Here is a 27,450-nt window from a genome sequence, read left to right on the forward strand (position 1 = left end):
TAAAAAGCTTGATATTTATATCCTGTTATACTGACATGCGTTTATAAAAGTGTTTTTGTATGCAACATGTCAAGTTTAAATGCAAAAAAAATGAAAGGAAAAGTAAAAAACAGACATATGTAAAATAATTGTCTGATAATCTGAGATAATTTTCAGAAATTCAAAAAATATTATTAGCTTATTTTAGAAACAATTGTTTATATATGTAAAAGGAATGAAAATGTATAAAACTGTATTTATTTCTTTACTTTCAGGAAAATATGTCGTCACTGTAAGTGCCCACCAGAAGTACACGACATGGCATCAAGTCTTGTTGATGATCGGAGCCTGAATCGGCTGATGCACGACGTCAAACGCAACTCAACATCGGATGATGACAGTGGCTGTCCGCTAGAAGAGTACTCCTGGGTGCCACCATCACTGAAGCCCGAACAGGTATACATGCAGAAAACAATAGAACTAGGAATACGTTTAGCTTTGTGGTTACATACTCATATTAACGGATACTTGATCAGCAATCATCTTCACTTAAGATTGATTCAGGATCCAATGCTTATAAATTATAAGATGGCACCAAATGGTAATTTCATAATTTGTATATGCATCTTGGATTTGTAAGTATTTGAAATTGGTCTTATTTATTAGCTGAAAGTTGACTAATGTAAATACGTTGTTTTTTTGTAGTATACCCATATATCACTTCTTAACTCGGAAAGCCAAGGATACATTCTGAAATTGAAGTACCTTATTATGTTGAGGCAAAAAAAAAATTCTAAAAAGGAGCATATCTTCTTCAGAAAAGCTTTTCAAATAGACAACTTTACGCCCACCTCTTCTTACACTTCATTAATATCTTGTTGTGTGTCTTTAAGATCAGTTTTCACAGTTTCTTTCTTGTCATCATGAAATGGTGATTTTAAATAGATGCATGGTCACACATTCTATTAGCCTGTTCCGAAGAGGGTAATCAAAAACACATGTTGGCACTTTTGACTTTTACATGTTTGAAGTATCTCCATGGTGGTCACGGTCCCTGGAGCTAGCCCACCCACTTTGTAATGAGTTATCCTCACTGCTTATTTATGACCAGTATAATTATTATAGACTAAGTGGAAAAAAGTAATTAACAGAAAACAACTTGGGTATTGGTGTTTTTGAATCTTTGACTGTTTAATGTATCTAACGTATATGTAGCTTTCTGAAATCATTTAAGGCATTCTAATACAGTGAAAGGCATTCCTAAATAATTTAAGGATTTTTTAAATCTTTTGAGGTATAATTCTAAAATCATTGAATATGATGATGATTGAAAAATTATATTCTGTCAATCCTTAAGGTCTCTTTCAACTAAAAAAATCTTTTTTTCATTGCTTATGAAGGTATTTACATGATCAATGCCTTCTTTTAATTTAACTAGAAACTCGCTGATTTTTTTGTGATTTTTCATTTAATGAAATTCTTTCCAAAAACAGTTTACATTAAAGCTGTCTTTGATAGCATGCAGTATGCATTTTTGTACAGACTTTAAATCTTAAAACCAATGAGGGTGTTACCCCCACTACCCCTACTGAATTCCCCCTCCAAAACAGAATACTCCATTTTCTGCCTGAATACTGTGAAAACAAATAATATTCAACTTTAATATTTGAGAGTGTTTGTACTAAATAATGCCTACGGTACATTGTTCTTGCTGTGTACGACTTTACAACCTTTTGTGTCACAAGTCCTTTGTAAAAAGTTGCTGAATACCCTTGTACCAAAAATGGGTGTTTCCGCACATCAAAATTGTCTTTGACAGCTTTGTGAAATTCAGTTACTTGAGGGACTGCAGATCCAAATAATACTGATGTTTATAGCTGCTCACTGTGAAGTTATTCTGGCATTGATATATTGCGCAAATTATAAATACACAGGTATAATTTGAGGAATTGGCTTGTGATCCCCATAATTGCAAAAGGTGGTAGCTAATTGCTGAAAATATTGGTGGGGTTGGCTTAGAGGATGAACATAAAACCATGGTATTTCCCACAAAATCTGCAAATCCCTCTGAAAATAAGCACAAACAGTAAATTTACCTGTAGTTACCTGTCTACCTTTCTGTCAGCTGTCTTGCTGGGCAATAATTAATAATTATTTGGAAATCTTTTTTTTGTATTAGACAAATAATGAAAAGGTGATATTGTTAATTTGGTAAGAATTATGGGTTGGTGTGAAGGAATGCACAAAGGTGTAAGTGGGGAATAACTGGTGTAGAAATATTTGTTACTATCATTATGTATGTAAGTCATATTTCATCAAAAACAAACACATTTACGGCTAAATACTGTTGCTAACAATAACAATGAAGTCCAGTCTTTTTAAATTTTCAACCTCTGTCTCTAGATAATTTCAAATGCTGTCTATATAAATTTTCAACCACTGTTTCTATATAAATTTTCAAACGCTGTCTATATAAATTTTCAACCTCTGTCTATATAAAAACAAATATTTAATATTGCCAGAGACATGTATTTTTTAAGCAAGGGCCACAACTCTGTCTTCAATATAACTTGAGTCATATGCCCCTTCTTCGACAACAGATGAACAGATGAGTTTTAGTTTCGCTTGGTGGTGCTTTTCTCTTAAACTGTTAAGCTCACTTAAAATGTTCTTAATTCTTACTGCAGAATGATATAATGAACATTGTAAATATTTGCAGCATCTGTTCTTGATTAAAGAACTCTATATCTATCCATGATTTTTGAAGTTTTCTTGCATCAGCTGTACTGTTTAGTCTGATGTCTGGGTTCACCCATGAAAAAAGGGCGATCCAAATATTTGCACCTGCTTCAAATTTAAATGAATTAAATCTTTTGCCAAGTATTGCATTGGGTCAGTTAAAGCTGTCTGATTTACACCTGTATGTTTTTTGTTTGAACAGTTGTTAAAAAACAGCTCCTTTGAAAAAATTGAAAGCCATTAGGGCTTATCAGATCTGGTTGAACTGCCCTAGCTCATAAACCCTCTTGGTGGATGACATCTGGTAAAATTTAATATTTACAGAAGAATTCCATATACATTTAATTAAGCTGGCTTCTGAATTTTAGTTTAATTGATGCCAGCCATGAAAGTACACAGAATTTCACATCACTAAGGAAACTATTAAGCTTATTCTTGATTTTATTTGCAGAGATTGAGACGAAAGTTTTAATAACTTATACTAAAGTCACTCGCATTTAAATGATGTTGCGCAAGATTGTGATCTTGTGTTGCCTGGGCCAGAGCACTTACTCATAGTGCTTATAAAAAACCTAGTTGTCAAGCTTGGTGACCAACAACCAAACTCACCTACTCCCAAGCCTGAGAAGCTATTTTGAATCAAACTGTTGAAACAGCTTACAGAAATGTAACTTTTTGCTAGATTTTCATTCTTCCGTTTCTTGTTTCTTCTTTTGAAGTAACACCCCTTTGCATTATCATTTTAATCTGAATTTCTTAGAATGTGTCCTGGTACATATTTTTGCTACAATGGTTGTTTACCGGTAGGATAAATAAATGCTGGCATTGCTAATGAATCTTTAATCATGCTACTATAGTGTTTGTTTACACTACTTTCATCTGCCTCCAGTTAATGTTCCTTGTGGGTAGTTATTCTTAGGGTTCCACTGGTTTCTTTTGTCTAAATTCATGCACTGCAGATCCATTATATTTGCATGATTGAGCATTATGGTGCCTCATCTCAGTCGGTCTTGCCATAAAATTGATCTGTTTTAAGTCTACTGTTGTAAATTATACCCTTAATTGAATATTATGGCAATTTTTACAGACTTGTTTCTGGTCTAAGAATCTAAGAAAGCGTCATTTTCATGCATGAAGCTACCTCAAATAATCAGGTTCAGCACATTAAGTCATTAAGATTTATAAAGGGCCTATCATTTCATGAAAATCTCTACAAGTGGTACATGGTCTGATAAGAAGTGAGAAACAAATGTTTCAAATGCAGTGTTTTTTTACAAAATGTTTATTTTATTTTTACATAACAGATGTGTATTGTGGAAATGGAAAAGTGAAGAGCACTTGCAGCCTGCACTTCTCATGAATAGCTTGGCATCGATCCTTAACTGCCTTCAGTGTTCTGTTACAGTCTGCAGAATAGGAATGTACTTTGTTAGTGGGGGGTGAGGGTCAGGGGGACTTCCCCCAGCCCAGCTGAATCTGTTATCCTGGTTGTAAATATATTTACAACAAAGACATTCACCCTTCTCTCTGATGACATGGTGGTTGTTAACTGCCACTGAAAGTTATGCTTCTTCAGGCCACCCAAACTTAGTTGTGATAGTAAATAGACAGTAGGTCAATTGAGACCAAGCAAACTTGGTCAAACAATGGTTAACAGACTATCCAAACTTGGATTCAATGGTCAACAGTCTATTATGGTCAACAGACTATCCAAACTTGGATTCAATGGTCAACAGTCTTTGATGGTCAACAGACTGTCCAAACTTGGATTCAATGGTCAACAGTCTATGATGGTCAACAGACCATCCAAACTTGGATTCAATGGTCAACAGTCTTTGATGGTCAACAGACTGTCCAAACTTGGATTCAATGGTCAACAGTATATGATGGTTAACAGACCATCCAAACTTGGATTCAATGGTCAACAGTCCATGATGATCAACCGACCAAACAAACTTGGAAACAATGATCAACAGACCAAACAAACTTGGATACATTGGTCAACAGACCAACCAAACTTGGATACAATTGTCAACACAGACCAAACTAACTTGGATTCTGTGAATGGTCAACAGACCAACATTACTTGGATATAGGATGGTTAATAGTTTCTGCTCAAAGAACAATATTACTGCTGACCTACTTAAAGGGGGGTTATTTGTAATTAATTATTGCAATGACTTCATGAAACTTACAATTTTTCCTAACACCTGAAGCCACTCTCTAGTAAAATTGGAGAGACAGAGGCAGTAAACTAGTGCCATCTGGAGAGGCTGTCAGTGTGTAGATAAACCCTGACAACTGGAGGGGAGTCAGAGCAGGTGAGATATGAGCCACAGGTACACCAAAGGCTTGGTCTTTTAAAATCTGTATCTTACTTGTACCTGACCCTGGTACACGATTATGGCTCTGTGACTGGGTCTTCTTGTACACTAGCTGATCAGACTATGGGGCAGATTATGAAATTGTGAACGGCATCCTCTGTCTGTTTTTGGTTCAGGTCCTTCTAATGTATATTATCTAAGTAGCTTACATTGTGTGGTCAAAATCTTATGCCGTGACAAACGAGATAATGTTGCCATGTAAACCATCCTCACATTGCCTTTCAGGCACATTATACCAGATAAAGTATGAACAGTGCACTGGTGATCGAACAAGATTACTCTAGGCTGAGAGCTTATAGTTCTAAATGTCTTATGGTTGTTGAGTATGGGGACAACAATATATGTTTATGGTTGCGCAGTATGGGGACAACATTTGCTATAAACAGTGCAGTTCCAACAAGATTACTCTATACTGAGAGCTAGCTTAACAGTTATGGTTCTCCTTATGTTTATGGTTGTGCAGTATGGGGACAACAATTGCTATAAACAGTGCAGTGCAGTTCAAACAAGATTACTCTATACTGAGAGCTTGACGTTATGTTTACGGTTGCACAGTATGGGGACAGGAAGTGCTATAAACTGTGTTGTGCAGTTCCACCAAGATTTCTCTAGGCTGCTCAGAGCCTCAAGTCTCTAATGTCTAACTGCATAGTGTGCAATTTGGCAACAGGCAGTATTAACAAGGTGTCATGATTGTCAACATCTGTAGTGCAGAAAGAAGGGACAGACAAGAATGTCTGAATCTTAGATAATAGGGAAACACTGTATTGCTCCTCTGTATAACCAAATGCTATAAACAGTACATGCAAACACTGACAAGTCTCAATATCTCCATATCTCCAAGCATTCTGACAGTTCTGCAATTATCATCGGTATGGGAGAAGACTTCTTGAAGACAGATTTATTGTCCAGCTCTGTTTTAAGCTTTTACCTTGCTTTGAGGTAATTGGGTTTACATTCACTAAAACTGCTCTGTCAGACTGTGAATAATACAAAGAAACATATAACTTTCGGTGCACCTAGGTTTGGCAATAAACTAAGTTTTAATTGCTATTAAATTTCAAGTATACAACATTTTTGAGGATTCCGTTTCATGGAAAAGCGCTCTTTATGTCAACGAAAGTCAAAAGGTGATGAATGTTATTTATTTATTTATCATGCACCTGTACATATAAGGTTAAGGTAACATTTCATAAGTTCATAATTAACCACGAAATATAAAAAAAAAATGGGGGGCGGGCGGGGGGGACTATTTGGTGGAACATCTCAGGTGACTAAATTCTTATCAGAACCTTTTAAGTTTGAAATGGCACAAGTTTGATATTTGTTTAGCTGGTGTAATATTTAAGATTTCTTATTTGTGGGATAATATTTTCACATTCATCTCTCCTTTTACTGTAATATGACATTTGATATATCATACTTTGTCATAATAATGCAAACTTCAGAGGTCATGAGATTAAGTGTTCTTGATGGAAATTACGAAGTTGCTGACGACAGGAGAATGCTGAGCAAGGTTGCTTTTACTCATGGCTATTTCTTTAGTTATTAATTATTTTCGCTGTTTTACCATTTTTCCGGGTAATTTTTTTCTTTCATATTAAGACAAATAATGTCATTCTGCAGGTTTGTTTAAGGTTCTGATTTAAAGGGTTTTAATTACCCTTTTTGTATTATCCCCTTTTTGGCCTGAAAGAAACAAGCATCTTTTAAACATAATTAAAGTAATTAAGTGCTCTTTTATAATAATTTTACATGCATTTGAAGTATTTTAAAGACCAAATTTTAACCTCAAGTAAAGTTTGAAAATGAATCAACTCAAGGTTCTCAATTTGAACCATGTGGCGGCCAAATTGGACAGTTCAAATTGGTTTTTAGCCTGTTAAAATTTACCTTTCTTTTTTTTTTTTTAATATTATCAAAACATAAGGAAAACTGGTCTGTAACATTTCTTTTGTGGGGCAGGTAAGAGTCCAAAGTTATGCAACAATAGCACTGTTTCACTGGCAAGGAGTAACTGTTGAACATAGGATAAAGGTTTATGGAACACCTAATTTTGGAGGGTAATAAAATACTCATAACGTTTTGGGTGTGAAAAGCTGTTACCATCCTCCCAGTAAAAAATAACAAGCTTTCAGACACCATGCTATTAAATAGATTGTTACACAATATATGGCATTCCCAGAAATAAAGCATTCTGATAGTCTGCAAGTGCTAAAAGCATGTCACTTGCTTAAACATAGTAAAAACTGCCATGAGCATTCACATCTATTATATTAAGGCTGGTTTTTAAGTGCTGTTAGATATAGATTTTGAAATATGTCATGTTTTTAAAACACATCATCACTTTTGATACTTTGAGCCATAAAAATTGACATGTTAACAGGGCTCTCAATAAGAGCCGGGGGGCCAGTGATATCCCCCCCCCCCCCCCTGGCAATTATGGCTGTATGACCCGGCTATTCTCAGATTAACAGCTGTCATGATTGTATTCTTAAAATGTCCCTTATCTTAAATAAAAATAATACTTTGTCTAAACGCAAAAAAAAATGAATTGAAACGATGTATTACGATCAATTTTATTGTTTAATGCGCCCAATTGCCGATTTGCATCGTAGTCTCAAAGCGCTTGTATTTGAACTAATATGCATCTACAAGACTTGGAGTGCTTTGAATCCGACAGACGCTTATTTAAAATAACATGAGATGATATCGGCGTATTAATTCGTTAAAATACAACCCAGAACATAGGCGATAACAAGCCAAATATTCGATAAAACAACAACAACATTAAAACTTTCCAAAATTCGATGAGTCCAAAAAAAAGAAAAAAAAAAAAAGAGTACATAGAATAAAGCACAAAGATGATATCGGCAAAAATATTCGATAAAGTACATCGAGACCATAGGCGACGACGACGCCATAATTCGACAAACAACAACATTAAAATGTGAAAATGTCAAAAAGTAAAAAAGAGAAGGACGATGTTAAACAAAGAGAAATGGAATAGTTCTTTGTTTCTAGGTAGGTATATAAATGATATTCCAGTTATATTTATGGCGACTCAATGACGGCGCAATTGTGGCTTTGAAATGTCATTGCAAGAACTGTACACATTTCGGATACGATTATTTTCGACTGTGTTGATATTCTTTTGAAAGACCCAATTTTCTGTTACAATGACTGCTTTAATCTAGTTTATCTGACATCTGATGACTCAGAGTTGGAGGATGACTATTTTGATTAGAAGATGACTATTTTAGATGACTATTTTGATTCAATTTTCCTTTTTTGAATAAAAATATGTATGTTTTTGAACCAAGGATTATTTTTGTTTACTTGTATCAATGGTAATTACACATGTAAAATGATGTTCAAAACAGGAATTTTGCTCTAATGAGAGCTAACCTTGACCGAATTCATAATGCTTAAAATCGTTTTCGGCCAGGGGCCTGCGGCCCCCTGGACCCCCGGCTGAAAAGGGGCTCTGCCTCTTAAAACCCCGCTGGGGAGGTCCCCCAGACCCCCCTCCTACTTTCCTATAACACCCTCCTACTTCAAAACTTATTGAGAGCCCTGTGTTAATATTAGATTCACCAAGTCTCAATATCACAGACTTTCTCAAGTCTAATCTCCATCTCAACTTATTTAACCGCACAAGATCATAAAGTTTGATAAAACTTCTTGTATGATTTATATCTTTTTGAAAGTTAGTTTCTCATAGAATGTTTTGATAAAAAAAGTAGTCAATTTTTGCAAGAATTTTTTTTCTAAAGCAAAAAATATACAGTTTAAGAAAGTGCTCATAACAAACAATTAGATTTATTCGATCATTTTTTTGCTACTAGATAATTTTTCCTTGTATTCATGACCAAAGTATTTAATCAACATAATTATTTTTGGCGCTTTTAAAAAAGTAAAAATGTATATGATTATAAATAACTTTATGATTGTGTTAATTATATAGAGCTTAAAAGAGCTGAGACTGAGATTTGACCTAAAAAAAAATATTTCTGCCTGACCAGATTTTAGACTGAAGCTAATAATGGCAGAATAAGAGTGCTCCCATAAAGACAATTTCAGGGCATTTTCTGACTTTACATGCAGGGCCACCATTATGGAAGAATTCATGGAAGCATCATGCATATTAAATGGCATTAAATTAAGGCGCTGCATTTAAGACAGTTGGCAACTGCAAGTCAATTGTACAATAAAATTGTACTTAAAGCAAACATTTTTAAACCTCTTGGATAACATGCATTGTGGTTCAAAAGTAAAATATATATAACTAAAATTTATTTAATTCTCTTATTGAGTAAAAATTTTAAAATGCATTGATATTATTTTAAAGCAGTCCACAAGGTCACGTAAAATGGGGTAAAAATATTGAAATGAGTCAAGTATTTTATCTATAGTTTGGCAAGGTTATAAGTAAAGTTTATGTTTTATTCTCTAGACTGTATCATTAGTTTTGCTGTAATAAATCAGGAAAGTGGCAGGATTATTCGAAAGTATTAAGATTGATAAGTGATATGGAGATTTATAAGTATTTAATTCATGTCATAAATTTATATACTTTCATCATGTAGAAATTATTGGTTATTTATTAAGAAAAAATAAAATGACTGACAGAAAATATAATATTTATGACATAAAATAAGTTGTTTTTTCTTATTATTATGTTATCAATAATATTGTAAACATGAGGTTTATTTACAACCATTATAATTTTTATTAAAAATGTCAAGTTTTTCTTGGTAACAATGAATACTTTGTTATATTTTTATAGTTGATGTGCTTTTATTTTTAGACATCATCCAGGGAATAAAAATAAAGTACATATGATTTTATGAAGAAATAAACATAATCATTTTTAACTCTCAATGTATTGAATTAAATAAGGTTATTAAGTATATGTACTTACCGAAATAATTGTTTAATGTGATACAGTTGAATTTATAACCCTTTTATTTTTGTAAATTAAAACTGTAAAATGTAACCCTTAAGCCAGCTGAACAGTTCAATATTATTTTTTGTCTTCTGGCCCAGCCACTGCTTTAATCTACAGATTCACCTGATTAAAATCAACTGCTGCTGACTGCTGAATTACCAAAATAAATGTATAACACTGATTCAAAAAATTTGGACAAAATATAATTTTGAACACCATATATATATATTTAGATAAAGATGATATATTTTAAGATATACAATAGCTAGGAAAACAAAAATCCAACCCTATTAGGAAGATATGTTTTTATCATATATGTGCCTATTATAACTGATCCTAGCAGTATTTGGCTACAGCTGCACTATATGTACCTATAAAGTACATACAATAATAGTTACAAAAACAATTTAGATATAAATGTGATAGAATGTTTTTCTTGAGAGCTGAATACTTCTGCAGATCATTGATACATTTATCAGGAAGACATCATAATTGCAAAACATACATTGTTGGTTGCTTTAGAAGATGCAATCAGCTTTGGAATGCCAGAAAAATGGGCGATATTTGCACATTATGCAACAGTAGATAAACAAAAACGAGCAAGATTAGGGCGATTTCTCGTGTTCCCTGAGGTTTGCGAAAATATTCCATAATATGTTCTGTCTGCATTTCTGCTGATGCATTGTGCTGCAATATTTGATGACATAGATTATTTATTGCAATCTGCAACCGCTGATATCTGGATCGATCTGCCCCTGACCTTCACAATTTTTAGCTCCACTGTTATTCAAACAATATAATGGTGCCGTTGGCAGAGAAGGCGTCATGTTTCAAGGCCTATAACTCTTGACTTGTTGTATAACTCTAACAATAATAGCTCCTTGATCAAAGTTTGAACATGTCATGTAAAATCTCCTGTAAAACCGCTCTGGACATTCACATGGAACTTAGTTTACATCATGTTACTTTTAAGTGATGATAAACACATGTATAGCAAGGCCTTCAACTCTAGCTGTAAAAACTGTCAAGTTGTACCCCTTCAATTTATCATACATAACTTCATTAACATCAGTTATATAATCCCATGAACTTTGTTCACACATATTACCAGTGTGCATATGTGTAGCAATGTCCAAAAATCTGGATTTACACAGTTAGTCCCCTTGATTGAATAATAGACCACCGTTGGCTTTTTGTCCAAGGGTCTCTTGTTTAACCTTCATGTTCTGTTCAGATGTTCATTGTACATTCAAATTTCACATACAAGCAGATGTAAACAACCTAAGAAGGATTTCTGTAAAATATATGTACAAAAAGTTAACCTAAATTAACAGTTAATTGATAAATGCAAGGTTTGTAGACCTGTGGTCAATCTTGACCACATGCTTCTTATCCTAGTTTTGGGGTAATTCTTTCTAGTCGGGTTGGGTGAGAAGGTGGTGTATTAGATGGTAATTTTAAGTATCTGTCAGAATAAGTATCTGTTAGAAATGAAGATGTCAGAATTCAATCATATGTAGCCTGGCCCCATAACTCTTCTTTGATATTGAGCATTCTATACAAGGCAACTGTGTGACTGAATTAAAGGGAGGTAATGGTTAAAAAGGAAATGAGGAAACACTTTTCAGTTGACTGGTTTATCAGTGTCAGAAGGGGAGTACTTGCTGAAAGATAAGTAGCTTTTTTGTAAAACTTAAAGGGAGTATACTTGATTTATTGAAAGGGAGGTAATAACATTGATCAATATGAGAAGTGAAGGGCATTAATTGCACTCTGAGTTCACTGACAGAAAGGGAGGTGGATGAATGAGAGTCAATAATTGAAAAGAACTATTCGAAATTAGTATTAAATGAGATACTGTTACAAACAAAACAAAAGATATCCTCCAAATAAATTCTTAAAAGCCAGTCTACTAGGTCTGGTCAGCCAGAAAAATGCCTGGAAACTGCAGGGGACAATTAACAGTAATTGTCTGTTTAACAGGCTAGTGGGCACAGGTGGGCTAGGTAATTTCCCAGGTAATAGCAGGCTAACATTGTCCAGGTGAGCGCCGAGGGTCTGCAGGTGGGAGCATGTGGCTTATGCATGTGAGTTGGTGGTGGTCAACTGTTTGATACCAAACTAAAAGATATCGAGGCTTGGTTTATGAACAGTTATGATTTGTATGAAACTGTTAAATTTTACTTATATCTTGAAGCTCAATTGTGGCGAAAGATGATAGCTCATGGAATCACTCTCTAGTCCATAATTCCTGGGTAGAAACCAGTACTTGTGTCCATTTTTAGAGGCCGTGAGAAAGTAACCCACAACCTCTTAGGTGGGAGGTGGACACCCTATCATAACCACTAGACCACTTACAAAACTGTTGATGCAATAACACAAGCTTATATATAAGTGTTTGTTGTTGTTGTTTTTTCTCCATTTTTGAGAATGACCAGGATCAGAAAATAAAGAACAATATGTGTAAAAAATGAGTGTACCAACTTTCGAAGCCAAACTTAGGCAATGATTTATGCCCATAATATTTGAAATAACTTTGGTTTCAAATACCAACATCTCTCCTTAAAACCCCAACCCAACTCCAGAACCCACTTTATCTCAAAATTTAAACTTTCCATGCAGTTCAATGATAATATTCATTTTAGGCTGGGCTTATCATGTGTAACCTGTTAACTTATGATGCTGATGATATTAAAACATTACTGATTGACAAATTCCAGGGATTTTACCTGCTAATCCTCAATCCAGGGGTAAAATTATGATAGAAAATTGATAAAACATTACTGCCAGTCCTGTAATGAGTGGTTCAAGAAGGTTATCCCATTTCTTAGCAAACATTTTGAAGGTTTAATGGGTGCCTGGTTAGTAAAAACCATTTTCAAACCACTAAGCTATAAAACTGTTAGAAAGATATGTTGTTAAAGAAGAGAATGATATATGTCGATCTTGATTATGTGTGCCAGTATATTTCATTTCTGATACAAACAAACCCAGGAAATCTTCGGTTCAATGACTTTTAAAACTGGTACTGTAAATAAGTACAACACAATTCAATTGTTAAAAGTACTTTGAATGAAAAAATATCTGAAGATACCACTTTGCAAAGTGCATCTCAGAATATTTTTTATGTCAAAATTAGTCTGAACATTTTATAATTCAATTGCAAGACATAAAGATTAATTGAGAGATCCAAATTGTCATTAGAGGTTGTTAAATCTTGATTTCATTATTCTAATGGGTTGGTTTAGCAATTTTTATTGATTTAATTCATACACATTTTAAATTGTTTCAAACTTATAGAGTTCTGTGAATGGACCAGATCTTAGCAATATATGAAAATTAATTACTTGTCTTTAACTACAATTCTATAATTTTCCCAACTATGAATACAATGCAATCTATGTATTTTAAAACAGCTTTGATCATGAGCATTTTCAGCCTGAAGAGTTCTGTTTATAGAAATCTTAAATAGTCTAAGAATTGTGTCAAAAACATCTTTTGCATAACATGCCTCTGAGATAACAGAAGAAAATCACTCAAACAACATTTCAAAGAAGATGCTCTAACATTCAAGCCTCTGTGAAGGCTTCTGAAACTCAGACAGGGAATCTCTTGTCTAAGACAGCTGTTACAGACATCTGAGGAGCAGACAGGCATTTTTCCAAGAGTTTAACTGTAAACATATGACTACTTGAGGATTGATGTAGGGTCTGGCTCTGGTATTAAATACCTGTAGTACCTGTGTCATTGTGTTAGCATTCGGCTGTCTTTTAGCTAATGTCTGTTGTTTTCTTTAAGACTGAAGAATTGAGGGTATACTTTCAAAGCCTTGGTGTGGTCGGCAGCAGTGTTGTTGGTGGTGGCAGTGGCGCTGTTGTCCATCAAAGGTTCAAAATTAAAGGCGTACAATATTTTTAGATTAAAGAAATCCTTTTAATTTTATTGCATTATTAAAAGATAGTGTAAACATATATTATGCCCCTTTGATAATGGTGGACATGAAAACTGTCATTCGGAACTTCTCGGCCATTTTTTTCAAAAACAACCTCGGATGTATGCAGGTACATCAGTTGAAGTAGTTCGTAAAATTTTGAATTATATCATAAATTAAATGTAGTGTTTTAGAGTTGTATTTATTGATCTAAGTCCAAATTGATTGCCTTTGAATTGTATTATTGCAAACATAATTAAGAATCCCAAGAGTTAAGTCACACAGTTTAACTGCTAAATAAAATTACTACGCGATCTACTTGCAGCGGACTTAAACGTACCACTTTTCGAGTATGTAAACTGTCCAAATACATCCGAGGTTGTTTTCGATAAAAATGGCCGATGAGTTCCGAATGGAAAACTGTGAGTTTCAGATGTTAACTTGAAACTTGGCATACATGTTCACCATTACAGGTGGAGCCTGAGTTCCTTAATTCGTAGAAAAAAGTTATTCCCCTTGATGATCTTAAAATTATTGTCTACTATTAAATATTTTGAAGCACACAACACTTTTTAAACTTATAAAGGGAGATAATATTTTTGTCTTTAAACATTGCCTTGAAAATTATTAAAACCTTGCTGATTATTGCTCAGATTATTATTAAAGTATAAGCATTAAATTTTGAAATTGCCAGAATTTATTACAGTTATCATCTCTTGTGGTTTCATCTCAGTTTATAAATGCATTTCTGCCAGGTTTGCCTAAGACTGCTGGCATAATACTGTGCGATCATCCTATCTCTCACTTAATGTTGATTTTTTTCAGGCAAGAGATACTAACAATTAAGAGGATTTTGTCTGTGATTTTCATGATCCAGTTAGATTTCTTACCTGTAAAATAGCAGAAAAATAATCTTGAATAAAACTCTTGACTTGATTGCAATCCCTAATAGGCTGGCAACCTCTTGAGACCTGATTTACAATGACATGCTACTGGCATAATTTGAGGTCTAGTGAAATAAAAGTTATTTTAACATTTACTGTATAAAACCAGTCTGAGTTAATGGTAATTGATAATTTATAGAAAGAATAACCTGATACGGAAGAAATGGATTTTGATGATGTATGCAGACTTGGAGAAGTTTCCTCCGGTTGATATGAATTTGATATGTGAAAGTATTTCCTGACATCATTTTCTGTGTGAACAAGAAATAATTTGTACTTAATTCTTGCTGCCTTGTAACTGTTTACTATTATTATACAATACTATTTATAAAGAATCCTGGATTAGACAGCCTTAGATGATCAAAATGTGTGAGGTTAGTCATCAGGTCAGATTTGAAAGTAGACTACAAATCAATCTAAGGTTACATCGGGTCAGACATGAGAACACTGAGGGCAAGCCAAGGATTGGAGAGCAAGCCAAAATATCCAACATTTACTCCCAGATAGCTTGCATTCTCTTTGAAACAAGATTCCTTACACAAGTCTTCAGGGTAAATAACCCAGCCATTGCTAGGATTGTTTGCCCCCATAAAATATCACCTGGAATTATGGCAGAAATGTTGTACTGTCATATTTCACCAGTTGGCAGAGATTTAAAGCTGAGGGGCATTATTGTCTAGTCTTAACTACTTCTCAATTGCCAAGATCCTGGCTGCAAAATCGGACTAAAGTGTTCTGGTAAATACATTTACTGTTTGGGTTGAACTGGCTGATCTTGTTCAGGGATGTGTTTTTTCTCCAAATGAGCACATTACAGTGAATAACATGGGTGATCAGGGGACCATAAAAAACAACACATACTATTTTTTTACTGATTGAAAAAAGTTAACTGGTTGCTTTCATTGTTACTTTTATGTTGTTAGTATTAACACTAAAGTTTGCTTCATATTTGGAGTCGGGAGAGTCCTCTTAAATGGGCTTTTGGTTCTGCTGTAGTCCGGTGCTTCACCCGCTTTGAACCCCATTTTAGGCCTAAAGCTCCCCGCAAACCGGCTGGGCATTGCAAAATGTGGTTTCAGCCCTTTAATGTCATCCATGGTGTTTTTTCAGGCATTTTTTTAAATCCTTATTTGTGGGCTCTTTGTTTATCATGCATGCAACGAGAAAGATTGTAAGCTGAACATTATGTGTTGTTGGAACAATTTCGTTAGCACATTCATGAAACTAGCGAAACTGGTGATTCAATATTAAGATATTTAAAATATTGTTTGTTATGTCTGGTTAGAGCAGATTGTTGTTAACACACAACCCATGTTTGATTCCTGCCATGCGGGCGCATGCGGTTTGGTTTGTGGTCATCAAGCCAAGCAAGTAGGTTTCCTCTGATTACTCCAGTTTCTTCCATAACACAAGAGCACACTCTCGCATAACATCGTGCCACTTATAAGAACAAGGGGGATTTACATAATAAATAATTAAGCGTAAACTAAAATGTTTTCTGATGTTTATAAACGGTTTTAATTAGATCATACCTGGTTAACAAAAGTTATATGATATTGAAATGGGGAAATAATCAATATTTTACAGCCATGGCAAATAAAATACAAATTAATATAAAGATAATTCAATTTCATGTTAATTAACAAAGTTGAATTTAAATGCAAATCCATTAGTTTATTCATGCACATCTTTAATAAATTAACACAAAGCAGCTAGACCCATCCATCTTGCAGGTGATTTTACAGTATCAAATTAATGAAAATGGATGTATATTTGTATGATAGGGTTAACAAGAAATGCAGCACATTTGTCAGGGTCTATGAGAAATCAGCCCTTACTAATTTTGTTTCCATATTTCACATGGAATCTAGAAGCTTCACAAATCAAGTCTTATCAGGCCAAATTTCCTGAAGTCTGGCTCCCAAATATTGATGGCTCTTTTGCATTTATTTCAGCAAATCATTGGGGCTTTTTGTGAAGGAGTAATGGGCTTTCTGGTAAAAATATGTTGCTGAGAATTTTTGTTTAATCAATATACATGTATGAATCATAACTGCTATAAAGTTTTAAGGAATTGATGCTTTGTCATAAGAGCATTTCCCAAAAGATGTTTTATTTATTCTCTTTTTCTTGCATGAATTTTAACGAAAATAATCTCAAATTTGGTAAGACTCTAACAGAAGGTACTCCTTGAACGAAATAAGAGTATTTGAATTATTTATCTATTATTTTTTATATAGAAACAAAACAAAATAAAAATATTGACATTTGAAACACCTTAAAAAAAATTAAAGATAAAAGAAAAAAAGAGGAAGAAGAAAAGTGTTGAAGACTCGATGTGTGGCAACAGAAATGGTTTGCACCTGTCCGACACTTATGAGAGATAGTTCTTACTGAATGTTATTTTTCATGATGTTTTGTGGATTGGAAGATGCAATCTTGCATGCAATTTTTTATTCTCTCAGATATTTTTGTGATTTTATCATCTGCAGGTTCATCAATCCCCTCTCCCCCAATTCCGTTCTATACAAAATCGAACAACATCAATATTTCTTATCTATAAGGCATTTGAACTTTTTTTTAAAGAATAACTGAATTTAACCTGAGGTATATGGTGTTGACTTTAGGTTGGTGTTGTTGTCTAATGTATTGTTGCTGTTGTCAAAAGCAATGTTGTTTTTGTTGTTGTCATGCAATAACTGATCAATTAAGTTCATAATATTTTTTATAAAGCTTAATTGTGACATGTATGAAACTAATGGTACACATATTCACAAAGATCAGAAATACTTGTGGAGTTATGTCCCTTGTTCAGTTTTGGGTCATTGGTATTCAGGCACTGTTATAATTGTAAACCAAGGGAGGTTTCATTATGCTTATTGTTAAGAAAAATATCATCCGCTACATATGTAGCTATAGGATGTAATGTTCACTGCCCCTAAGCTATATACAATGTGCTTTTTTACCCTTTATAACACAGGGTCCTTTTTTCTGTAACAGCACCTTCCAATTTTAAAACCTGGCTTAGACCCAAAAATGACTGCTACCATTTTGATGTTTTATCTGTTTTCAAAGAAATATGATATTTATCAGGCAATTTCATTAAAATTCAGTCCATAAACCTTCTCATTTGCATGTTTGTGTTTTAACTTGTCAGGATATGTCAAATGTCATCCATGTTTTTTGTGTTTCTGACAGTTCAGGTTTTATTAATGCTCTTTGAATATTTAAAACAAAAAGTGGTATATGGAAATTTTATTTGGATCTTGTATTTTAACCTTGGATTTCTGAATTTCTGAGAATTTATTTTTCCTGAAAAAATGCTTTGCAATCATTCATGCTTATTCTGACATCATTTTTGCTTCATGACAGAAGTCATTTGTGTGTGCTTTCTGTTGTATATTCATCTGAACATGAATAAGATTACCATTGTTTTAACCAAAGTAGTTTCTAAATCCATAGCAGCATGCTATTTTCTGATTTAAGACATGTGTTAGTCCAGGGTTCCCCCTGGGTTCTAAAAAGTTGTCGCCACTTTTTCGCGGGGGGTTAAGGGGGCCGCGATAGGCCCCCTTACGGGTCCAGGGCAGCGCCCTTGTGGGGGCCAAGGGGGCGAAGCCCCCTGAAGCTCATGGGGTTTAAGCATTTTAAGAGCCTTAAATTGCATTTAATTAGCACATTGTCGTGCAAATCATAACATTTTGTTGTACATGAAGCACAAGATATTAATAGCAAATTGTTATTCTGTTGACAAAATTCATTGTATATGGACTAGTATATAAATAAAAAAATATTGCAAAAAATGTGACATAAACATCAATATGTTGATTTCAGTCTAATGCCTGCATACAATAAAAGAATACATTTGTGAAATTATGAGATAAATTTAAAATAAATGGAAACTCAAAGAAATATACATTGTCAAACTAGGGCCATAACTTTCTTAATAGAAATTTGTCTACCTACTCCTTACTCCAGCCAACATATTAGAAGCCTTATCAAATGGGGTTTAATCCTATTTATTTGATTTCTGTTAATCTTTTTGACACTTTTTGAACTATTAGAATGCTGCATTTATAGCAATTACAAATTGCGACAAAACCGAAAGCAAGTCTATTTTTAGCGCGTAAACGTCATTACGAAATTTGCATATCACGTGACTTTCCGACAACATAAAATTCTACGATTTGCATATTTAAAACTAACACGATAATTACGCAACAACAAGGCTGTTGAGCTAAATATTAAAATTGTTTGCTAATAAGAGACATAACAGTTAAAGGATGTCATTGCTTGTCCTTGAAAGCAATAAAATTCTGCAATAATTAGCGAGGTGTTGACTGGGCCGTGACTGCTTTCCTTAATTATCGGATTAATTTTTGTTGTCGCACCAGCAGATGCGCTTGATTTATGACAGTGACAGAATCGATTATCATGCAGGCCGCATGGTCACCACTTACGTCATTTTAAGAAAATATTTTAGAAAAAAATCGTTGTCGCCATAAATTCGCCAAACTTGAAAAGTTGTCGCCACTTTTGCGATTTTGTCGCAAATGGCGACAATGGCGATCGCCAGCGGGAACCCTGTAGTCAGTGCTCTACAATATTATAGTAAGGAAACAATTTGGGCTAAATTTAGATTTCAGTCAAAATGAGTAGTGTCCCCTGGCCTTTGCCAGCCATTTGCAATGCATGCTGTATGTCCTCAATGATTTAATGCATTCAAGGGTCTAATTAAGTATCCATTAATTGCTAAGAAAAGTGTAGATTGTGTATGTGGATTTATAATATAATTTCTGATTTTATATTGCCCAATAAGGTACAATATTTTTTAATGATGGTTACGAAAGACATGAACATGGTATTGACATCATACAAGTTAGTGTTCCTACTGGTATTAAATTAGAGATTTTGTCACCAGTTTTTCCCAGAATAGCCAACAGCCTAAATGACTTAAAATTTGGATTTAATTGCCCATGCAGCCATTAATTCAAGCAATGAAATAAAAGGGATTGCCAGGAATACTAACCAGAGAATTATCATTGGAATAAAAGAACGACCAACTCCTAATAGAGAAGATTTCATCTAATGGGTCCCTAGGGGGGTTGGGGTTCATAAATCATGCTCTTGTTAAGGAAGAGACTAATTCAATTTAGGCTTTATGTATAGGAGGAAAATGACATCTTTTGGGAAATGAGCATTCATGTAAACTTTCTCAGATTCTAAAAGATTGTCTGTAATTATCAATGGTCTGCTATTAAATTAAAATTAACTGAATTTTCTTATATTTTTTAATCCTTAAGGATCTGACCTATTCTTTTAACAAAGGAAATTTTGGACAAATGTAGAGAAAAAAAACCTATAACTCTGATAAATATGATTGTTTTCTATGATCTTGATTTTATTTTTATTTTTTTAAACATAAATATGCTAATTTATAATAGTTATTATCTGAATTTTAACTTAATATGAATGATAAAACATATCAACTTTCATCTTTGTTCAAAATCATTAAAAAATCAAAGGACAGTCACATGCACATATAATTACTCTCATCCTGTATTTTCTGATTATGTGTGTAAAATCAGATCATGTGATCAAGTAACAAGTCATGTGACCATGAAACCAATGACCATATGACAGATAATTATTTTTAAAGACAGATTTATGGCCCTTATCAGGAAAATCAACAGGCCCATATTTGTTTGTTTTCCATTCACCCCTGTGTTTTGTGACTTGAGGGGCTGGCCCATAACATGTAGAACAACAATTAACATTTGTTCAAATACTGATAAAAGTGTGTTTCATCAATTCTTTTGATGGTTTTCAAGATTTTGAGATTTTAAGGAAAGTGTTGAGTATATATAGCTAGGCTGTTTAAGTTTCTGGATCTAGTTTCATAGTGAACATTCTTGTGGGGTTATGTTTTTTGGGAATTAAGAAATGGATATACTTTCATACAAGGTAGCTTTTTTATAATTGATTAATTCATTGTTCAGGACAGTTTAGTAAAATGCAAGTATTTGTGAAATATAAAATACTGTGATTCTCCAAAAATCAATAAAAAAGAAAAAAAAAACTGACACATCTCCTCTCTGATAATGTGTTACTTATCCGCAATTAAGGCAAATTAACTGTATGATTTGGTGAAACAATATTGACATCAAATTCTTATAATTATCATAATTTTTAACATTTCACAAGTCCTTATGTGTTAATGCAACATCTTGCAGACTGGGAACAGCTGATGTTAATATATTGAGTTGAGTTATCCCTGCTACAAATTCCATTTCCTTTTGTGTATAATTGTTTGACGTGTTTGTGTTCTTGTTTTGATGGTGGATGCCGTAAACCCAAGTTTGTGTTTGCGGTCAAAGGATACTGATTGTCAAATATTGTGCAATGTTTACCCTTGGCTGACCAGAGTGACCACAGCTTTGTGGTTATCCTTGTCACATGTCACAATGGCCTTGGTCCAGTGTGGCTGGACATTAGTGACCACTGCGACACCTTGCCCATTCATAGCAGCTATTTGCTGTTATTTATGTGGTCGTAACATTAGGGTGAATGACAAAAGGCGATTTTAAGAGATCTGTAACCGATGTGTTAAAACCATTGGCTGTTATTGTAATGTATAAAGTTTGTTTTTCCGTCCTTTGTATAACACCAATAAGTGAATTGATTTGTATTTACGTTTTAAAATCAGTGCTCGATACATGCAAATATACGTTGCAGATCTTGCTGGAGTTCAAATCTTGTAAGGCTTAATTACGCTGCTTGTTGGCTGTTATCTACAATGTGAATTTAGCCTTCAATATGCAGTCAAACTGCAAGTTTTATTCCACTAGAAACGTTCCTTGAGATTATCGGCTAGATATGTGTATCGAATTAGCCGTCAAGTAATTTAGACGCTAATGTTTTCATTCATGGCTGTAAAATCAGTCTTACTGTTTCATTACCAAATAAAGAAATACAAGAATCTGACATTTTGATTAGCGTAATTGATAGAGGTTTATATAATTGCATACCACCGGTACTCAGACAGAATTCCGACATTATTTGACAAAATAGCGTGGCTTGTGATTAGCAGACCTACCCGCATAGCTTTTGTCAAAACACTTACAAGCTTTTGTAAAGTTTTATTCGCCATAAAAACACTGTTACCCTGTAATTTAGTTGGGTGTCGAATGAATAGATTCATTTGAATCACTTTCCATTAAACTCTGGTTTCATTTACCTTTAAGGGAGAGCCAGTCCCGGCCCTCGCATACTTGCATTTCATTTTTCTTGTTTGGGGTATAATTGAATTTTAATTGGTCATTGTTCCATGTCTTTTTGCACAACATTTATACTCGAGATGTATATTAATAACACAGTCAGTTTCTTGTACAGAATTTACCAACCTGCATTTTGATTTAGATGTATTTGGCTGTGATAATTATAAGGCGGATTTTGGATTGTGTAGAAATTGTTGGATTTTAATAAAAAATTTGAAAAAAAGAAAGATGTTATTTTGTATAACGTCGTATGAAAAGGTAATGGCAGTGAGTGTTATACTGCAAAATTCAAATTGGTACTGTATATTATAATGTTTACAACGGCCTACATATCAAATTGTTACATAAATTTATTATTACTTCAAGATATTTCTGACAGTTTCCATCTTGAACAATTAATGCTGGTTATTTGTTTAATTAATTGTAAGCGAGTTTAGTGTTAAGGCTCATGTTTCCATGGCACCAATGGGATTGCCAGACCAATTCTGGTTTGATTCTTTAGAAGGCTAAATCTTACGGAAACTAAGGCATAAGTTCAATTAAGTCATTTATTGTTTTATAAGTGAATTATTCAGCGACTCAGCGCAGGCCAAGTAATTTATAAGGAACATATTCGTGCCAAACACTGAAATAGTGTTTATTAATTACCATTCATTTACTGATGATTTAGTAAAGAAACTATAACTGATCAAATGCATGACTTTCAAATAAATACACAATCAATAGAACAAGAAACTTGCACAAAGATTTGATAAGCAGCAAAACTACCCCTGCGAAATGTTTATGAATTGTTCATGAATGATTCATGTTCTTTTCTTGAACTGTTCATGAACCAGGTTCATGAACTATTCATGAATGTTAAATGGCCACATTCACTAAAAATTCATGAAAAGATGAGTTCATGAACCATTCATGAACTAATGCAGCCATGAACTATTCATGAATTGTTCATGAACAGATTTGTTCAAGAACCATTTATGAATGGTTCATGACTTAATGGGTGGCACTTCAGTCAAGGTAATTGTGATTCAAGCACTGGATGTAATATATACAGACGAAATTATCATTTGTCTGAGGACATTTTTATATGATCTATGGCATATTGTTGTACTGCTCAGTTTATTATGCTGGCTACTTGAAATATCATATATTTTATTCCGTTCCTAGGCAACAAAATAAATGAGTAGCTGTCTAAGAGTCCCAATGTTAGCTCATCCCCACTCTGATAGTTATCTGTAGAGCTGTTGTATAGTGCTATAAAGATTGCTATCTCACTCTTCAAAATCAACTCTTCAGACATTTATTTGTGTAGATATGATTTAGTGTACTGGTAGTTTTGGCTCTGTGTTTTACTCCTATGGAGTAATGATACATTATGAATATTTTCACAGCTTAATGAGTGTTGGATCCATTTCTCTATGCTTTGTTCAATGGTTGGGGTGATGTGCAATTTTGAGACATGCCCCACCCACTTCAAACTAAAAAAAATGTAAAAGCTTTTGAAGTTCAAAATGGTGTTGATGTCAAGAAAAACAATGATATATTTTATGTAACTAGCAATAATACAATGAAAACTACAGGGACAAGCCCAGTTGTTGATATTTTCAAAAGTAAACCCTTTTTAGAGGCACATTTAGGCAAGGGCCAAAGTGACAACGAACTGAGACACAATCATATAAACACCAAATACGAACACCACAAACAAACCATCATTTTTATCAGAATAGCTTTACCAGTAAATGATCGCATTACCGCCTAGGCACGTCTTAGCTTGGTTAGTGGAACATGAGTTCACTGGTACCCGAGTCTTCAGGCCCTAATTTCTCGAAACTTCTTACCGTAAGCTTAACAGGCTTAAGTCACTTATTTCAATTTAATAGCCAAAATACATACTAAAAATGGATTTTGATCAATGAAAAATGGTTTATTCTTATAATCATACAGATTTTTCCTACATAATTTTTAGAAATTCTTGAAGAAGTAAATGTAACACGTTTTATAGAACAACAAAAATAGTCAGATTAGCTTAATCCTGTTATAAGGGGACTTAAGAAGTTTTTATTTTTAGAAATTCTTGAAGAAGTAAATATAACACATTTTATAGAACAACAAAAATAGTGAGTTTAGCTTAATCCTGTTATAAGGGACTTAAGAAGTTTCGAGAAATTGGAGCCTGGGGGCTTCCAGTCTTGAAACCTTCTGAATTCAATAGAATCAGCTTTGTTCTTTATCTACTGTATATGATAACAACAAATCCTCTGTGAAATGTTTTTCTGATAGGCACAGTTCATTGAGTAAACGGAGGATGTTAGACTGCATCATGTAGACATGGAATTGTTGCGCAAGAATTTTCATCCAAAAAGATAAGATAACTCCCATCATAATCCTGTATCCCACTGATGTTATGTCATCAGATTGAGATACCATTATCGAAATATCTGAAGTGAAGAAATTTTGTTTGTTCAGTTTTGTTATAAGTCTATCAGATCAATGGAACACAGCATATAAGTTGCTTTTCTGAGATAGGGGCGTTAGGAATTTGCGTGCCATCATTAATTTCAATTTTTGTACATTTGAAATTTGAACAAATTGTTTGATGATTAAAGTTTATTTTTTATCACAAAGATCATAGGCAAAGTCACGTTTTTGAGGTATTTAATTGATGGAAATTGATTGCGTATTTCCAGAATTAGATATTTAGTTATAAACTACAAACTGAGTTCATAGTATAAATGATGTTGCAAGAAATGTCAGGAATTTTTCCATGTTTTCAAGCACTTTGATAATCTGAGACTCGTAGAATTGACTGTGTGAAAAATATTAATTTGGCTAAGTAAAAATGGTGGTAAAGAGTCATTTTTAATTAAAAGAAAGGGGTCTGTTAATCTTTATGATGAAATAATGAAAGTTTCTACTAAACTTTTTATGTTTTATGATTGTCAAACCTCGTGGGAAAAACAGAATTTTATGTTATGATGGCTTTGACTTCAAAACCGAACATAGCCAAGTCATTCATATTTCCATGCTCAAAATGAAGATCAGGGTGAATGCTAATGTTTAAAATTAACTTTAATTGATAATTCTTGGCACAAATTATGCATTCTGCAGAACTAAGGAAAATGACTTTCGGAAGTCCTACACAGATTTCAGAAAAAATTTGAGATTCCATTTTCGTTTCTTTGAAAACGTAATGAATAGCATATGCTTTAATAGTTGCCTGTTGATAACTGGCCTAAAATCTACCTTTGAAATTCTGCTTGATACAGATTTTATTAAAAATTCTTGGTGGTTTAAAGGCTTTAAAATTAAACATGCTGAGATACATATTAAATTAAATTAAAAAAAAAATATAAGGGAGATAATTTGTAAAACTTTAAAAAGGTCAGTTTGAATTTCATTTGTACATTAAATAACTATATTTGAAGAGAATTGTTCATTTACTAATAAATTCACAGACAATTTTTTTATTTATTGTCTTGGAACGAGCCAATTTTTGCGAAATTCATGGAAACCAGTTATATAAGACTGCTGACAAAAATTAGATCGCAGATTTTTATATTTAAGTTCAAAAATGGATGTTTTACTGCATTTTTCTTTAACTGTTAGTAGCGGTTTAAGCCATCGAATATAAATGATCGAACAGAAATATGGAAATCTACAATCTGATTTTTTGTCAGCAATCTGATATCATTGATTTGCAGATATTTACGCAAAAAAATTCTCTTTCCAAGACAAAAAATAAAAAAGTTGTAAAAATGGTGTATCTGTGAGGTGCAGCTTTAAGTACAGAGAAAACATATCAAACATGTTAATACTATTTGTAGTTAGTTTTATTTGACTTCAGATATTGAAAATCTGAATGTACAAGACCACTGTTTTCTGTGAAATACTAGAGCAAATATTTGTTTTACTTGTTCTGTATATGAATCGATGGCCTTCTGTTTTGAAATGAATTTATTTTGTGCAAACATCTATTAAATAAATGTTTGTAACCTGTTATGTCAGCAAAAAAGAATGGAATAATAACAGATGCGTCCTTAACCTAAGATATTGAAATTTTGTGAAATAAGTGTTAATGCATGTGCAATTTTAGAATAACTCCGATCAGACAAAGAAGAAATGAGTTGGTACCATATTTATGCCCCCTTTTGAAAAAAGTGGGGTATATTGTTTTGCACATGTCGGTCGGTCGGTCTGTCTGTCTGTCGGTCGGTCGGTCGGTCGGTCGGTCGGAATACCAAATGGTTTCCGATCAATAACTTGAGAACGCTTTGACCGAGGGACCTCATACTTGGTATGTGTATTGGTCATCACCAGCAGATGAACCCTATTGATTTTGAGGTCAGTGGGTCAAAGGTCAAGGTCAGTGTGACCTTTACATGAAAAACGGTTTCCGATCAATAACTTGAGAACGCTTTGACCCAGGGACCTCATACTTGGTAGGTGTATTGGTCATGACCAGCAGATGAACCCTATTGATTTTGAGGTCAGTGGGTCAAAGGTCAAGGTCAGTGTGACCTTAACATGAAAAACGGTTTCCGATCAATAACTTGAGAACGCTTTGACCCAGGGACCTCATACTAGGTAGGCTTATTGGTCATGACCAGCAGATGAACCCTATTGATTTTGAGGTCAGTGGGTCAAAGGTCAAGGTCAGTGTGACCTTTACATGAAAAACGGTTTCCGATCAATAACTTGAGAACGCTTTGACCCAGGGACCTCATACTTGGTAGGTGTATTGGTCATGACCAGCAGATGAACCCTATTGATTTTGAGGTCAGTGGGTCAAAGGTCAAGGTCAGTGTGACCTTTACATGAAAAACGGTTTCCGATCAATAACTTCAGAACGCTTTGACCCAGGGACCTCATACTTGGTAGGTGTATTGGTCATGACCAGCAGATGAACCCTATTGATTTTGAGGTCAGTGGGTCAAAGGTCAAGGTCAGTGTGACCTTAACATGAAAAACGGTTTCCGATCAATAACTTGAGAACGCTTTGACCGAGGGACCTCATACTTGGTATGTGTATTGGTCATCACCAGCAGATGAACCCTATTGATTTTGAGGTCAGTGGGTCAAAGGTCAAGGTCAGTGTGACCTTTACATGAAAAACGGTTTCCGATCAATAACTTGAGAACGCTTTGACCCAGGGACCTCATACTTGGTAGGTGTATTGGTCATGACCAGCAGATGAACCCTATTGATTTTGAGGTCAGTGGGTCAAAGGTCAAGGTCAGTGTGACCT

At 33.9% G+C, this 27,450-nt stretch overlaps 1 protein-coding gene across 1 annotated transcript in view; it reads left to right on the top strand.

Annotated features, from left to right (window-relative positions):
- Nucleotides 1-27,450, top strand: part of LOC128217677 (prickle planar cell polarity protein 3-A-like) — a 62,152-nt gene that overhangs the window by 28,048 nt on the left and 6,654 nt on the right. The window contains exon 3 of the mRNA XM_052924982.1: nucleotides 255-435. Within this exon, the coding sequence (XP_052780942.1) occupies nucleotides 255-435 (181 nt within the window). The remainder of the gene's footprint in view (nucleotides 1-254; nucleotides 436-27,450) is intronic.

The sequence above is a fragment of the Mya arenaria genome, chromosome 14 (assembly GCF_026914265.1).
Source record: "Mya arenaria isolate MELC-2E11 chromosome 14, ASM2691426v1".
In the NCBI taxonomy this organism is placed as follows: Eukaryota; Metazoa; Mollusca; class Bivalvia; order Myida; family Myidae; genus Mya; species Mya arenaria.